This window comes from Pseudopodoces humilis, chromosome 3 (assembly GCF_049639895.1).
Source record: "Pseudopodoces humilis isolate 2021_Gansu_Grassland_sample_001 chromosome 3, ASM4963989v1, whole genome shotgun sequence".
Taxonomy (NCBI): Eukaryota; Metazoa; Chordata; class Aves; order Passeriformes; family Paridae; genus Pseudopodoces; species Pseudopodoces humilis.
Genome location: NC_142202.1, coordinates 73,196,440 through 73,213,778, shown reverse-complemented (window position 1 = coordinate 73,213,778; position 17,339 = coordinate 73,196,440). Strand labels below are relative to the sequence as shown.

General features: G+C 34.5%; 1 protein-coding gene across 5 annotated transcripts in view; it reads right to left on the bottom strand.

Moving 5' to 3' along the window:
- ASCC3 (activating signal cointegrator 1 complex subunit 3) overlaps positions 1-17,339 on the bottom strand; it is a 253,171-nt gene that overhangs the window by 129,064 nt on the left and 106,768 nt on the right. For all 5 annotated transcript variants that reach the window (XM_088053260.1, XM_088053258.1, XM_088053259.1 and 2 more), the window contains one exon: positions 14,939-15,010. In XM_088053260.1, coding sequence (XP_087909386.1) covers positions 14,939-15,010 — 72 coding nt within the window. The remainder of the gene's footprint in view (positions 1-14,938; positions 15,011-17,339) is intronic.

The window sequence follows — 17,339 nt, the reverse complement described above, 5'->3', positions numbered from 1 at the left end:
TCTACACAGAAGCCTTTCTACAGCTCTTATAGACACTTAATTTTCAGATGTGCAGCACTTTTCTTTGATATTTATCTGCCACTGTTTTAAAAGTAATAATACACACTTGAAGCCATTGACTTTTATGTATCAAATGATCACATATCAGCACCTGAAAAAAATTAAAGTGATTGCAAAACTGTTGACCAAAGAAAAAAAGAACTTCTCAGACAGACAACAATCTCTGTAGATCTTTTTACATCTTGAAATCTCTGTACACCACCACATGTTTTTGAAGAACCAGCCCTAGCTAAAAATTGACATATAACACCTTGTTGGATGTTTTTTCCCCAATGAAGTCAGTAAACATTTATCAAATATACTGTAAGACAGCAATATAGTCTTAGGAGGGTTAATTTAGCCTGTCCTAACTGTGTCAGAGAATATTATATTTCAGTGGCAAAATCTCTGTGCATTACATTATGCAAATAAGTTAGGAAAAGTAATTTAGGATAGAGAGAAGTGGTTCCACAGTTACAAGCTGTGTAATTAGATCTGTACTTTGCAGTTCAAAGCCAGCTCTGGTGTATATAGCCCTAGTGCTGAAAGCGTCTGCTGCTGCTCTCCTGAAACCAAAGCTTTTAAATAATAAAAAACACACAAGAAAGGAAAAAGCAAATGTCTCTAGCTAGGTTACCTTAGAATTTTCACAAAGTATAAAACAAATCAAACCTTTTTCACTGGAAACTTTGTTTAAAATTCACAGCAGGAACTGCTTGCATCCCCAAAGAGTTGCATATTCCAGGTTTTAATCTTTATGAAACATGTTAGTGCATCACCAAAGCACAGACAAGTGTGCTACTATTACTAAAAATGTATAATCAGATACTTGAAATACCTTGAAATACATTTATTCTGCCTTGGACAGCAAAGATGCTTGGATTAACTTTTGCTACTGGAAAATACGTATCTCAAACTGATATTCTCTATGATAGCCTTAAAATGTTACATCAGTTTTCTGGGGAAACATGCTGACTCTTTCAGGTATGTTTCCATCTTCTTATTAAAAGTGCTGGTCACTTGAATGCTTGAGTTCAGCAATTCTCTTCCTGAACACCACTCCTCGATGAGAGAAGGCCTAGGTTTTGCCACCCACTTTGCATCATACCTTTTAAAGAAACTAAGATGAAAAAAATGAATTTATTTGATTCAATGTTGATATCAATTATGTTGTAAAGAGACAAGCATCTGTATTTTAGCCTCAAGACACTGTTTGGTTTCACACAGCTAAATCCTTATAACATGTTCTTTTATGTGGTTCTTGATCTGGGTATTAGTTTTACTGAAAATGAACAGATAGGGATATTGACCAACAGATTAATCTGTCCAAACATTTTCTCCCTTAAGGTCAGCTGAAAACTCCTCCAAGTGTTTTACAAATCTCAATTCCTAATAAGGTTTCAACTCTTCCCCAAGGACAGCTAATGGCACCTATTTATGTTGAAAACATCTTTGTCCACACCATTAAGTGGAACCACATTACAGACTAAGTAAAACTCACTAGTAGCCTAGTTCTAAAGAGTAACAAACCTGTTTTCCTCTTGTGCTGTGAGCTCTCCCTAACTGCCAAGATATAGTTCAAAATCTCAGCGTCCAACAGTTGCAGAATGAGAAGTACATTACATCCAAAGTATACATGGAAACAATACAAACAGCTCTCTAATGCCTCTTGGTCAAAAATGATGCTAAATCAGGGTATCTAAGATTACTAGATCTGATAGCATAGCAGTGCATAAATGTGATTTCCCATCCTCTCATCAAATCCAGTAATTCATGAAGAACTATCCAGAACTAGTAACTAAAAGAACAGCAATAAAATTAAAAAATAAAAACCATAAGTTGACCTATACTAAAGCTTAGTTTTAGAAAAAATAGAAATCTTATTTTTGCTTTAGTAGATTCTTGTGTTTTGCATATTAAGGTCTTTCCGCATATTAAACAACGCCATGGGAATGGAAAAAGCTGAACAAGCTGTCACTTACTAAGGCAACAAGAGAATTTGAATTTACTTTCTAATTATTTCAATTAATGTTAGTACATCTTGTATTTAAAAGAAATATTGATATAATTTGCATGTGTACTAAGATCTTTTACTACAGAAAACTGAAGGATTACTAAGCTGCCTACAAACCAGTGCTAATGAGACATTTTTTATATCCTTCTTTTTCTACAAAAAATTCTTCACAATTTAAAAGCAGACTGCCTTTACTCATCACATAATATTAACTAATGTGGATTGGAATACATGAATTTTCATTCAAGGTTGAGAAATCAAAAATGCCCAAAATTTTTTAGCAACAGTGACCATTAAAACATCTATACTTTCAAGAGAAATATTTAGGAAACTGTGCTGAAGAACAGAGCTACAGAATACCATACAATATTTTAACAGAAAATACTAGCTAATAACAAAGAAATATATATTTCATCAGGTAATTAAAACAGTAAGATGATATATTCTGAACTCTTGAAAGATTACCATTAATCACTCCCTAAATTTCTATTTATTCACTCAAATAAATTACTTATGATCATCCCTGTTTAAACAAAACCTGGGATTTTTCAAAACACTCTATATAATCTCATAAAAAAAATTTCTGTTTAACATCACTATTTATCTTTTCTATTTCAATATACTGGGTTTTAAGGGGTAATAACTCCATTGTGCAGATATTTTTACTATTTCAGTGTGCACTAGCTCATTTATTTATCTGTGATACTACTTTTTAAAGGCATGTGCCCTATAATTTCTATTTCTGTATTTCTTTTAATGTGAAAATGTATATTTACTCAAAATGTGACTACCCTAGTGAATGTTTTATTGTACAGTCCTGTCTAATTTCTTTATGGCTTATGATTCACAGAATCTTTCAAGTTGGAATAGAACTACAAGGATTATCTATTATCTAAGTCCTGCTCCTGGCCCTGCACTGGACAACCCCAAGAATCCTACCATGTGCCTGAGAGTGTTGTCCAAATTCTTCTTGAACTCTGTCAGGCTGGTGCAGTGACCACTTCCCTGGGGAGCCTGTTCCAGGGCCCAACAACTCCTTGGGTGAAAAATCTAATATTCAGCCTAAACATCCCCCAACTCATCTTCACGCCATTCATGAAACTATGTAAAGGGTTCTGGTAGGGACATTATATTGGAAATTTTTTATTTTCTTCCTATTGGCCCTTCCTTCGTTTTGCCTTATGTGTTCAAAATCTATCCATAAAAAATGTTCTACTACATAAAGTTTTAAATACTATCATATTTTTTTATTCCTATTTTTCACTTCTCTTACAGTAAGGGCAGGACTAAGGATAAGTATTTGTTATGATCTTTCCCATTTGCCTCAGGGACTCTGGGATTCCTAGGCATATCTTACTAGCAAGACCAAGGCAAAGAGGACATTGAATAGCTCAGTGTTACAAATGTTTTATTGTCACAAGGTTTTCTGCCCCTTTCAGTAAAGAACCATAATTTTCCTTAGCTGCACTCCTGCTGCTGCTGCTGTACTTGTGGAAGGCCTTCTTACACACCTTGCCAGATTCACCTTCAGAGTTTGGCTTTCCTAATCCTGTTTCTGCGTGCTTGGACAGTGGCTCTATATTACTCCTGGGTCTTCTGTCCCTGCTTTACCCTCCTGTCTGCTTCCTTATCGTGATTGTTGGGAGTTTCTTTCTCATCCACACTTGTCTTGTGCCACTTCGCTTGATTTCCAGCACATCAGGATGGACTGTTCTTGAGATTGGAAGATCTGATTCCTGAAAATCCCCTAGCTCTTCCAGACCACCTGTCATAGGATTCTTTCAAGATTTCTGAAAAGGACAAAGTGTTCTCGTGCACTTTTTGCCTTGTTCTCTCCAGTAGAACCTTGAACTTCACCATCTCATGGTCACTAGAGCCAAAACATTTCCCAGCATTCAGATCCACAGCCTGTCTTTCCCTTTTTGTAAGTACGAGGTACAGAACAGCATCAGCCTTCATCAGCTCCTCAATCATCTGTGTTGGGAAATTATCATCAATGCACTCCAGAAAGTTACTGGATTGCTTTTGCTCTGCTGTGTTGTCTCGCCAGCAGATATTGTGGTGGTAAAGACTCCCAGGCAGACCAGGGACTACAAATATGAGGCTTCAGGTGTCTGAAGAAGGCCTCATTTACTTTATCCCTGATCAGTGTCTGTAGCAAAATGTCACAACATTTCCTATGTCTATATACTGGCTAACCCTCCTCCTAAACTCTCAGCTGGCTCATCATCCATCCCTAGGCAGAGCTCCAGGTATCCCTGCTCTGCTCTCACACACAAGCAAGTTTCTTGCTGCCCTAACCTTGACCTTGCTCCAGATTCTGTTTCCACCTATTGCAGCACTCAGTCATGTGAGGCATCACATCTCATCACATCTCTGATCTCAATACCATCTTAGTTCGGCACTTAGGGATGCAGAGCCCTAATTTCTCCCTTTCGTTCCATATGCTGCATGTAGTAGTACACAGGCATTTCAGAGAGGCGCTCAGCTATGCCCATGTAAAATGTGACATTGTCTCCTCTGCCACTATGCAAAACTAAAAGATATAGAGGTCTGGTGTAATTTCCATTCAAAGCTATGGATAAAACAGTTATGGATTTCACTAGACACTGAGCCTCCAGCAATAAAACAGGAGACTCCCATGACATTAAACCTTTACGCTGAAGAATAGCCAGTGTTCACACAGCAGCACTTACGGAAGGATGCTTCAAATGAAAAGTACTTGCCTACATGAAACTTCATGACTCTGCCTTTATACAACAGTTATATACATTTTCCATTAAAGAAAACCTGTTTCAGAACACTATAATAGGATCTGTGCTATCTTCCATTTGTAGCGTTAGCCAAATATATTACAAATTGCAGAGGAAAACTGAATAGAGTGAAAATTAAAGCAGAGGGCAAATTTAAAATAAGACAAACAAACAATACTTTACTGACTTCTACAGGTAGTAGAAATTATTCTGAATTTTAATTGGCAGGATAGAAATAGAAATAGCAATAACTATTCTTGTATAGAAAATTAAGCAAGAATAGCTAGTCTATTACTATGCAAATATATGTCATTAGGCAGTTAACAATTGCATTTTTGCAGATGCCAATGGACTTGAATGACAATTATTATTCAAAATTATAAGCAGCTTTTCACTGTATCTTTTTTTAGAAAAACAAGATCATGCAATAATTTTTTTCAAGCATTTTCCTTTGTCCTGTTTTAACACTAACTATTTTGACTTTGTATAGTAAAATATGTTTCTATGGTATATTTTCAATAAATATCACTCTAGATTAAGAGTTGTCATATTCACCTTGTCTCTTCTTATGTTTTCAAATCTATTTATACTCACATTTATAACATTCATAATACACAAAAATGACCAGGAGTCAGTAGTGATAAGCAGATTCTATTCAGTTTTAACAAAGGAAAGGAACACAGAAGATACTGGAGAAATCTTTTTACCTATTCCTGTTACTTTTACTTAAGCAAAAAATTAACAAAGTTTCCTTGTCATCTTTAGCTTCTGGTTTCAGTAACAAAAACCTACCAAAAGTTTAAAAGAACAATTATGATTTCTAATGTATTTTTTATCAGTACTGATTTAAAGACAGAACTTTATCCAGATTTTTTCGCCTAATCAACATGTTTTTTGTATCATTGGAAAAGTAAAGAACTGCCTTCAAGGACAAGCAGTGTTTTTAATATGAAACTTAATAAGTTATGAAGAACTTATATAATGCATTTATTGTTAATGGTAGTAAACTGTGCTAGAACAAATAGAATCTCCCTCCTAAACCCACATGCTACATACCTATTCCTTTTCAAAATATTCTAGCCTAAATAAGAGTATCATAAATACCTCATGATTAAAAGGCATGCAAGTGCCCAAATGTAACATATTCTGAAATCAGCTTTTCAATAGCCACAAAGAAACACCACAGAATTACATAAATGAGAAACTACACAGTCTGGAAAACAATTAGAAATATCAAGTCTAAAGGAATTTCCTGATGCATCTTAGTGAAAATTTATTTTCCATCCTCATGGATTTCTCAAAATACCTTATTTTCTATAGCAACCTATGTTTCTGTGTATTTCTAATTGAAACCCACCAATGACATTACTGCAGGATTTTCAGGTGACACCTGCTAAAAGTCTGTGACAGACATAAGGTCTTTGTGGACAGTAGCTGCCTTGGTAATAATTTACAGTTGTTTTGACAAAAATCAGGTAGTTTATTTATATAGTTGATACTTACTATCATGATAAATTAAGCACACAGATCCATTTCTTTCAGCGCTACAGGGCAAGAATTTTCAAAAGCTTTGAACCACTGACAATGCTTAACGTATCTTTTGGAGTATCATTTAACCTTGTCATTGAATTCTTACTGAAAAATAACATGGAGCTGACAGCAATCCACAGACTTAACTTCCCACAATCTTCTAGACTGCTAAAGGTCTGCAGTGTCATATCTGAAAGACAGCTTTTAACACAGAGCTACTAAAACTCATCACATATGGCTGCAAGACTGGTCAAGCTGCCTTTGCCATACTTGCAAGCAGTAAATCTGCAACTTAACACTTAGGTCATCCACAAGAGGCCAACTAGCTCAGGATGTCACTATCATGTAACTTCATTTAAATAAAATTTCAGGTGATAGAGAAGTTGACCATCTGGAATTAAATTTGATTTTTTTTTATTTTGCTTTAATGATCCAATGCAAATTCATAAAGAATAAATAGTAGCACTTGCTACCTTAAACAGCTGTAATTACCAATACCAACAACACTGTGTAGCTGTGCAAGACTGCAGACATAAACTGAACACCTCATGTACTCATAATTAATGAGAAGATATTAAATTGGTGTTTCTGGTCTACATTCATCTGGTCTAAATTCATTGTGAACACCTGAGTACACATATACAGACAAACTACTATATAAATACAAGCATACATGCAAAAATTAGCATACTGCATAGAAACGTTGCACACAAACATTTAGAAGGCTCCCTAATTGAAGAATTATGGGGTTTTATACACATAACTTGTTATAGCATCCATTTCCAGCAATTTCCTCAGTTGTTCATAAAGACAGCTGACAAGGCATATGTCGAAAGTCAAATTAATTCGACCAGAATATATAGAGGAAAATAGTACATACATATAATTTGACAATAATATGAAACATCTGGTATAAAACACTCTTTGAAGTGCACAGAATATCAATATACTGTTTTCAATTAAAGTAAGAAACTGAATTTCATTTATACAGGCATAATATTATATTAACTATTGTATCCTTAAAGTTGAAAAGGCAGTTATTGTGGAAATGAAGACCACTAACAAATGATGTAGGGGCAGAACATAAACATAGTGCAACATCACTAAATTACTTCATGATTTTGTTAAAGAAATCACACATAAAAATGGGCCCTAATTGTGCAAAAACTGCAAAAGGAAATGATCCAAAACCTCAATTCTTCATTTAATCAGTGACAGAGAAATAACATTTAAAATCATCAGTCATAATTCAGTTGTCTGCCAGGTCACTTTACCTTCTGTATTTGTGTATTTTTACTCATATATGCATGCACATATAAATGTAGAAGCAATATATACACATATATATGCAAATAAGCTACACCAGATGACGAAAGAGAAACAATCTGTACAGATACAGAGGTACAAAAACTCAGGCTGAAATAAACTTTTTAAGCTCTAAAATAAAAATCTAGGAAAAAAAAACCCAATCCAGATGAAGAATACATGTTAATAAATTCTGTAACTTCTCAGACTTTTTTGTCCAAAGCTTTCTACAAACACTATTTCACCCAGGGAAAAAAAATCTAGGACAAGCTTAATTCTCAAGGTACTAGGTCCCAGAAAGACCTCTGAAGAAAATACTGTTTTATTAAATCTTATCTCAAGACATGGCTATAAAAGCATTGTCAACAGCTCCAGTAACTAAGCTTATTAAACTTTTATCTTCACACGGCTTCTGCAGCCAAATAACAGCTGGAAAACTGATAATAAAGAAATTTAATCCATCATTTTTACAGATGAAATTAATACCTGTCAAATTCACTGCTGACAATTTAATATAATAGATTTAAATTAACTACTCTGTTTCTTTTTTACTTTAAGATAGCTCAGAAAAACAAGATGACACTTCTTAGCACTGCAAAGTTCAAGTCAATTATTGTACATAGAGAACAATTACAGACAAAGTGAATTCTTTATGTGCAATATGCATCACAGAGCCAGTTCTGACTACAAGTTTGAGTACAGTTTTTTTCTGATCTGAGACAACAAAAATCCTGATTTGAAAGAGTAAAGCATTAAAAACCTGTGCAAGTGACTCATGGAAATGATTCCAAAATTTTAAAAAATGTATTGTACCTCAAAATTATATCTAATGAACTAAATGTGGACCAGTAATGTAAGACAACATTTTAATAAAGAACATAAATTCTAATTAATAAAGCAATCTTGATCTCTAGAAAATGGCATAGTAACTACACAAAGCATAGATCAATTAAAAATGTTACAACTATACATGGCTCTATTCTGCACATTCATTTAATTTTAAAATATAGAAGGTAAAGGCTTGTGACAGGTAAATCAGATGTAGTTGAGACAATACTGCAAAAGCAGAAGAGAACACAATACAGCCAAACCTAAAAAACTAGCTCAAATGAGAAGAGTAAAAACTCAGAAACTAACAATGTACTTGAAAAAACACTTTCTTCAAAGGGTTAAAAACAGTGAACTGAAATAAGCACCAAATGGGCAGTTAGAAATCACCACTCACAGTGCATCAACAAGAACAGATGGTTTGTATAAAGCTGTTCATTGTTACTTTTCATCCACATTTTTCATCCCAGTAGTGAGATTTCTAGCACATTAATTCAGAAAAGGGTTGTTGTATCTCTGCTGGTTTGCAGTTATTAGCTTTTGTTGAGTTGTTGCTAATTTTGTACAATTACTACTACTGCATTCCCTTTGTGATGTTGTGTTGAGGCTTTCAGTACCATACAGCATTTCAAAAATCCAAATTCTTTGCAACAGACAACCTGGCATCCTTGGCCGCTAGAAAAGCTGTTCTTAGCATAGTGAAACCACTTCTTGTAAAGCCATGATGTCTCCTCAGTACTTATGTACTGACACCTTGAACCATAAACAGCAAGGGCAATCAGAACCACAGAAAGGTGTCAGAACTTCCACTGAACAGCAAGTTTTTGCTGTGAACTGAGAACACCAAGCTCAGAGAGAAAATGAACTTCCAAGGAATTACAGAATAAGCTGAGCCAGAAGGGACCCTCATGGATTGTCAAGTCCAGTTCCTAGAGTTTCCCTGAGTACCAGAGCTAGTGAAAGAAAAGATACTGTCATGTCAGACTTACACAGAAAACTCTCAAAAGCAATGGGAAAACAGGAATCATTGTCTTAAAAAGGAGAAGAGCTTTCAGAAGATAAGACAATGTCCAAGGCGCTCCAAGTTAAAAACTGTCATAAACAGACGAAATGGCAAAGGAGCAAAGTGCATTGGATATGGAACCAGGACTGAAACTTTGATACCTGTGACTAAAGATGAGTAACAGTCTTGAAAGTCAGCAAAAAAAGCCATACAGGAAAATAAGGTGCAGAGAGAAAATGTAAGACCTGCTGAAAAGCTGCTGAAACAACACCAAGGGCAAAGAAAACACAGGATCTCCTTTGAAGGTTTAAGTAATATCAAAGAGAATCACTTATAAGAAAGAAGTAACAAGAAAATGGAGAAACAAAAGAGATGCACAGTCTGGGGAGAGTGGCAAAAGAAGAGTTTTATGACTGCAGTTTGAGGAAGAACATCTTTCAAAAGCTTTCAAGGACTTCAGCAACAGCTCTTCTAATTGATAATACAAGAAATTTATGGGATTTTTTGCTTGAGTGAATCTCAGACCAAAAAAAATAAAAGAAAGAAAAAAAGAAAAGATAGCAAAGAGTAAGGTTCTGACAAACTCAGCAAATAACAGCAAAAATATTTAAGAGGTGATGGGGACAACAGGAGAGATGTGAGATCATTTCCTGGTAACCAAGCTAGTAAGATAAACCAGGAAAAGGTCAGTAACAGCAGGAGACATAATGGATGTGAATTTATGAGTCAGAGTGAGAAATAGTTAACTCCCTACAATACTAACTTAAACAACTGAACCTGGACAAAGAGAGCCGCAGTTCAATATATTAGATAAAAGAATTCAACCTGAAATCAAAATTTACACATGATATATTTTACAGAAATAACCAAAACCCTAAATATCCTGTTATTTCTCAAAACTCCTAAAAATACTGTTATCTCTCAAATCATAACATGACAAGGGTGTCATGTTATTGTCATAAATTTTTAAGATAAATACAGTATGATATGCATTGTCCTAAACTGGCTATTGGAAGGAAAAGATAAAAAGCAGAATGATGAGGAGGATGGTGGATTCACTCAAGTGACCTTCCAGATGGGATTGCCTAGGCCTGGAGATTACCACTATGGGAAATCCCATACATTATGTCTGCTGCTGTTTATCCTCTGTCTGTTTTGAGAAGTAGAATATCTGTGGGGAGATGATATAGGTGTTCACAGAGACTTGGAGGCACTCTCATAGACAAGCCTGAGATCGCTGTCCTGAGAGAGAGACCAAAGCTCAGAAATCATAAAAAGCACAGGAAGACCATAGCATGGTGGTACAATATGTGGGCCCCTGGTAAATGGGTGCCAACAGCAGCCCCACTGCCCATCAGGACAGGCTGTGCCTGCACTGCCCCTTGTGTGACTCTGCTGCCCAGGTGCTGATTCAGGGTCCTCCAGTTAGAGAGGTAACAAAAAAAAAAGAAACCTTTGCATTTCAGCCTGGGCTTGTGGTTGTTCTGGACACCTGCCTGTGTTGACACACATCCGGCCAGTAATGTAATGTTTCAGTTTATTATAAAAATGATGCTGACATGTGCATTATTCAGCCACTGTCTTTGCTGATCTTGTGAGGTTCTCCACAGGCTGTCTCAAAAAGGTGCTACTTGTACCCCAGAACTTGTTGCCATTAGATGCCCTTCTCAAAGGGCTGTAAAACGTGAATTTTTCTTCAGCTTTGTATCTGAAATAATCCTTTTGGTTGATGTGGCCCACTACTGGTGACTGTCTGAAAAAAGACAGCTGTAATAACATTGAAGGAATGATAATTTTCAGCCACTTAGCCTTCATCTAGTCTTCAAGTAAAGAGTATCCCAGACCACAAATGACAGAAAATACTTCACCTGCAAGTGAGCATCCAATGGTGCAGAATTTTTTTTTTTCTTCTTTCAAGAATTTTTGGTTTATTAAGAGGTAGAAATAGAACTTCTGAAATAGCAAATTACTCCAGGAAGATGTAACATCTTTTTAGATTATATCAGAACATAGCAAATTCAAAGTATGACATGAAAACAAATATTCACTAACTAATATAGTGCATGGAAGGACAGTTCCAGAAAAGCAGACTTAACAGTACTAGAGGTTCTCACTTAAAGCTGTCTTAGGTGGTAGGATCTGCAAGAGAAAACTTCCAATAGGTTTCTACACTGTTAGCAATCCTTCTAAATGAGCATATTGATTAAAAAAGTACTTGGAAACCTTTGGGACATTTTCTGATCTTTTTTAGTCATGAAAGGAAGTTTCTATAACAAAAACCCCAGAAAAGTCTGTAGGGCAAGCCGTCTATCAAACTTCCTCAAGTTAAACAAGAGGAGAATTGTGCTGTAAGACAAATGTTATTGTTTCAGTTGCATTTGGTAATTCAAAGTGAAGCCTACAAATGAGATATCTCATTAGTTTGAGCAGATGGATCAAAATTAAAGACTGAATCACCAACTCTTAATTTCCCAGTAGCCAGGAAGAGCTTGAAGTCTTGCAGAGGATGAATGTTGAAAAATCAACATAAAAAGCTTCTCTCCATCTGTCAAAACACATGCCTATAGAATGCAACTACTCCTACCAATCTTAGCCTTAAAATATGAAAAGACACACACATCTAATAAAAAAACATGGACGTGTAACTGTAGCCAAACCTCACACTGCAACCTACAATATGACAGTGACACATCAGCATGAATTCCATAAGAGTAAATTATTTAGTTCTGCTATGGTAGAATTCTTTGAGAATGAGTTAACAGAACACTAGATAAACAACGCTGAATAAAATTCATTAAGACATTAACGGTCAAGAATCTCGAAAGAGACAACATTGTGAAAGTTTGATGGCCACAGGAAGACCTACATTAACTCTAGCAACTTTAGTGAGGGAAAGTATTTTTCTCTAGTTCTGGTATTTCTTTCTTGCATTTCAGTATAATTTCAGTCTCTCTGGAGCATTGCTAATGAGATCCATGTCTGTCACACATTATTGCCTGAATAAAAATCAGAGATATAAAATCTCAACCATGTCCTGAATGTCATAGAGACACACAACAGCTATAGAAATTTTTTCTTAAGTATTTGGGGGGAAGATATGAATACATCTTTTTAAGAAATATATTTAGAAGCAACCACAGCTTTGTTAAAAAGCATATGAAATTTGCACATATATAATGTTAATAAATACAAGTTTTTTGGATAACACAAGCTAAGAAAGGCAACAGAGCATGATGATAACAGCCTAAGGTGAATGTGGACACAAGGTAATGGGTTTCTCGAAACAAAGGGCATTCTCAAAATTGTGAAAAGACACTGAAGATAAGACTTCTAGTGTAATAATCATATTTACTCATAATATTCATCTTCCACTATGGGGCAGGCATCTCAGTGTAGATATATCTGCATGACCTTTTTTTTTTCCACTTTTTAAACATCTGCAGTTGGTCTAATGATTAGGCAGATCATTTGTCTTAGCACACTCATTAAAAGGAAAACTCCAATATTTCACATGGTACAATACTATATATTAGACAATGAACTGATGTGCTTGATTCTGCATCATCAAAGCCTGTACACTGGTACTTGTATATAATTCATTTCAGGTTACGATATTTTGTTTAATAAATATCAAGACCACTATGAATTAAATAGTCCAAAGGAAAGTCCAGTGTAACTGGTTGCTATTTAGATGCTCTAAATGAGAGTTCTGCAACACAGCAGAATAACTCTTTCAAACAAAGAAAATTTACAATCATATGAATCAAATTAACCAAAATGTTCTGAAATTAAACCAACATTTATATTGCAAGGGAAACCACACTTCTGCTTTGCCCAGAATTACACTTATGTGGCTGCTGGCTTGAAATACAGTTTTCAGAAACTGAAATTAGCAAGTGTCCTTTGCTGAAACAGTAACATTAAGTAGACTACAGTTCTTCTCTTCACCTCTTAAAACTGTAGCTCACACCTTAAAACAAAGCAGCTTTGCTTTAAAAATTCAGATGCTAGCACAAGAACTAAAAGTATTCTCCAGAAAAGCTACAAAAATATCTCCTACTAGAAGTGAACAACTTGCTGTACTTGAATCTTTTCAAATAATATCAGATATGTTTGCAGTCACTTTTTTCCTCAGTGTGAAGAAAAGAGAGGGGAAGAAAGGTGCAGTAAATATGCCAAAACAGCATACAGACTCCCTGCTGGGAATCCAAGATACATTACTTAGATACTACTGATTTAAAGACTCTGCTACTTGCACTTCAGCAAGTGAAAATAAACAAAATCAAAACAAGAATGAAAGATAAGAAACTAAATGTACTTCAGTATTAGGAATTTGGTAATGTTTAATGGTTATGCATAATTGACAATGAGGAGAAAACAAACAAAAGTTCCCTTGGTACTGCTAAAAAAATTTCATTAACAGTCTTCACTCAAGAAAATAGCAGCATTTCCATAAGTAATCTTCATGAAAGTTTTTTGAATGTAACAACAATAACTGATATCAACAAGAGAAGATAAGTGGAAGAATGGAACTAAAGCAAGACAGTGGGGGCAGGAGGACTAATAGGCTGTTGAAGTATTTTTTCACTTCCCAAGTCATGAACCAACTGTTCATCTTTCAAAATACACAATGAATTTTTTTTTTGAAAAGGAAAAAATGCACAATTCTTAGTGTGACTGTACAGGACAGACTTTCTCTCTTTTATATATGTGTTATTTACTGAAAAGCCTCTTCAAGAGTCATAGAGCACTAGCATTTGTTCTTGCTTTGAAAAGGTGCCATACCTGCTTGACGTGCAAAGTTCTAACAAAAATGAGACATTGTGTGAGAGTAATTCAGGACCACAATCCTTACAGAATGAGAAACTATTCATGCAAATGAGTTAGGCCCATATTCTTAGTTGAGGGGAATGTCAGACTTGAAAATTCACTGCAGAAACCTCTACTGTAAAGCAAAATGAAGGATTACTTCCTTTAAAAAGAAAACAAAACAGAACCCCCAGGATATCTCAAATGACTTATGCTGAGCCCTTACACACCATGTCTTGAACACTGCCTAATTCTCATCTCTCATCTCTAACACAAAAGACTAGAATTTGAAAGATCTAGGAAACACTAAGAATAATAATTAAGTGCTTAATTTTTGATTTTTTTAATCTTTAAGTGTACCTGTTGTAAGGTCTCTAAAGTACTGACCTACTTTGCCTTGTAATTTTAGAAAAAGTGACATAAATACACATTAATTACTTTATGGCTATATAAAGTACTGGGAATTTTGACCTCTGTTAGAAGCTAACACTTTTTAGCCAGTTTAGATTTTCTTGCATGTTGTTTCTATGAAGTGTTTGTAGGCTTAGAGGCTATCTCTGAAGTGACATATAAAATGATAATTCTTAATGCATCACTGTGATGATTTAACTTCTTTATGTACGTTCTTAATGGAAAGTAAACTAAAAAAATAAATACCTGGTGTCCAGCCATTATTTGCTTCAGTACACTTTCGTAACATACTTCATCCATATGATTCAGCTGCTGCACCTGAAAAATAAACATTGTGGTACATACTAAAGTAATTTCTATCTTTATGGATTATCTACTACATGTCAAGCAATTTAGAGTGATCCATGAAAGACAAATTTGATTATGCAATTAAATTTACAGTATATCAATTCTCATTCCAACAACAGCATTTTACTTTTAAATTCAGAAATAAACCACGAAAATACATAGATAAAATATGAGTAAGGGCAGTTAATAGAAAATGCGACTTTGCTGGTGTTTTTTAATGATCAAAGAGAAGTAACCCAGCTCTTTAATTTATCTGTTTCATATTAAGGAATCTTTCTTTTACAAGATATTGAGGTAATATCAATTTAATATATCTTATCTAGAATTAAGGCTTTCTATTTGGTATATAAAAACAGTTTTTACATTGCATAGGTATAGATTTTTTATCTCAGGAAATTACTGATAGTATTTTTGCCATAGAGAACAGAGATTTTTTTTCATAGCTGGGTCGTGCACAGAGGACATTGTGAGTACCATGTAGAGAATTTCCAATTATAGATAAATAAAATGTTTAAGTAGGATTCCAGTTGAAATAAAGACTATTCTTCAACCTAAAGATTTTTTTTCTATTTCTCTAATGCATTGCAATATAAATAGCATGTATCTACTTAACTGCACCTTAGTATTAAGGTTGTGACAGATCAAAAGAAAGTAATAAAGTCCAATATCACAGTAATCATTCCATTCTTCATTTGTGCATTCATGTCTTATAACCAAATTGTTTTGGCACAAAGAAATGTTCTACAAAAGCAAGTCATGTAAAAAAATTAAAAATGGAAATTTAATGCTTTGTGTTATCTAGAATAGATGAAAGTTGAAAAACACAGCTTTAAAACAGCTTTAGAGGAAAAAGAACATTTGTATTTGAAACTGTACAAAGATAGGAATAAAATTATGGGAAAATATGGGCATGTGTGCTAGAGACAAGAACCCAGTCTAATAATTCTTAAAATGAGAGGTTAGCATTTTACCAAATATGTTTTTTCAAATAATAGCAAGTGAAAATCATTAAGGAGAAACTTACAAGAGCAGTGCATAAAGACACATGGACATATATATATATATACACATACTACAAAATTAACTTTACATATTCTTTGCATTTATACCTAAAGAGAAAAACATAAACATGCATAAAGAAAAAAGACTGATATTAAAGAAAAATATCTGACATTAACAGATCTTGACTGAAGAAGTCAAACCTTAGTCTTGGTGCCATATGCTCCAAGAATTGCAACATACAGAGTTTTAAGAGCTTTCCTGGATAACTTCTATGCATAATAAATACATCATGCTGTCCTTGCCTTTGAAAGCTTGCCTACAGTTTGCATGTGACTGTAAATTGCTAATCAGCTCCAAACTTTGGATGCTGGATCTCAGCAAACAAACTGTGGCAAGGACTCTACCTAAAGTAACTAACAGCCTCCTATCTCCTTGCAGCTCATTAGTGTGCATATAGACACAGCACTGACTGCATTTGCTGATGGTCTGCAAGAACAGCTTTTGTTCCTATGCTTTCTTACATTGCTTTCCTCCTCTCATGATGACCACCAGGATGTTGATATTGGCAATAATTAGGCAGCTTTAGTATTAGTATTATCCTGAACAGAATCCTTTTTCGAAGAGGCTTAATACTTCTATGTTTTGCTTACTGTAAAGTGTATTTTGATTGTAAAATATATTTGTCTCTGTGAAATTGTAATGACAATCTTCAGAAAAACAAAAGAAGTGGCTGCGGTATTACCAAAACAGTCTGCCAGGTAGCCACATTTCAGAATTATTATTTTAATAATATTCAGAATATGACCTCCTAATATTTCCTCATCTTCTTCTGCTTCTTTAGAAAATTACTGTTTTTTTAATAATTTCAAATTTCACAAGATTTATTTATGTCTTTAAGTTTTTGATTGCTAAATGTATTCTCAAGTGAGTATGAAGGGAGTATTTTCTCTTTTCTTACTATATAGTAAAAATAAATATTAGAATCAAGTAGCAGTGAAAGATGAATTGGAAGTAACAGCAAGTAAGGGTAAGGTATTAAAAGCAATTAATGAAGATTAAAATATGCAAATCATGGTAAGTAACATATGGTAAACTATTCTTATACGTATAGATTTGAACCATCTCCCTACAGTTGTAAAATAAGTTCTTCTCCTGCACAGCAGATGGAACGACTACTTAAATAACCTAGTAAGAAAGGCAATGTCCATTTTTACAAAAAGCTAAATAATATACTATAATTGATTAAGCCACAAAACTAACTTTTGATTGAAAGTGTCTTGATTTCTATTAATTTAAA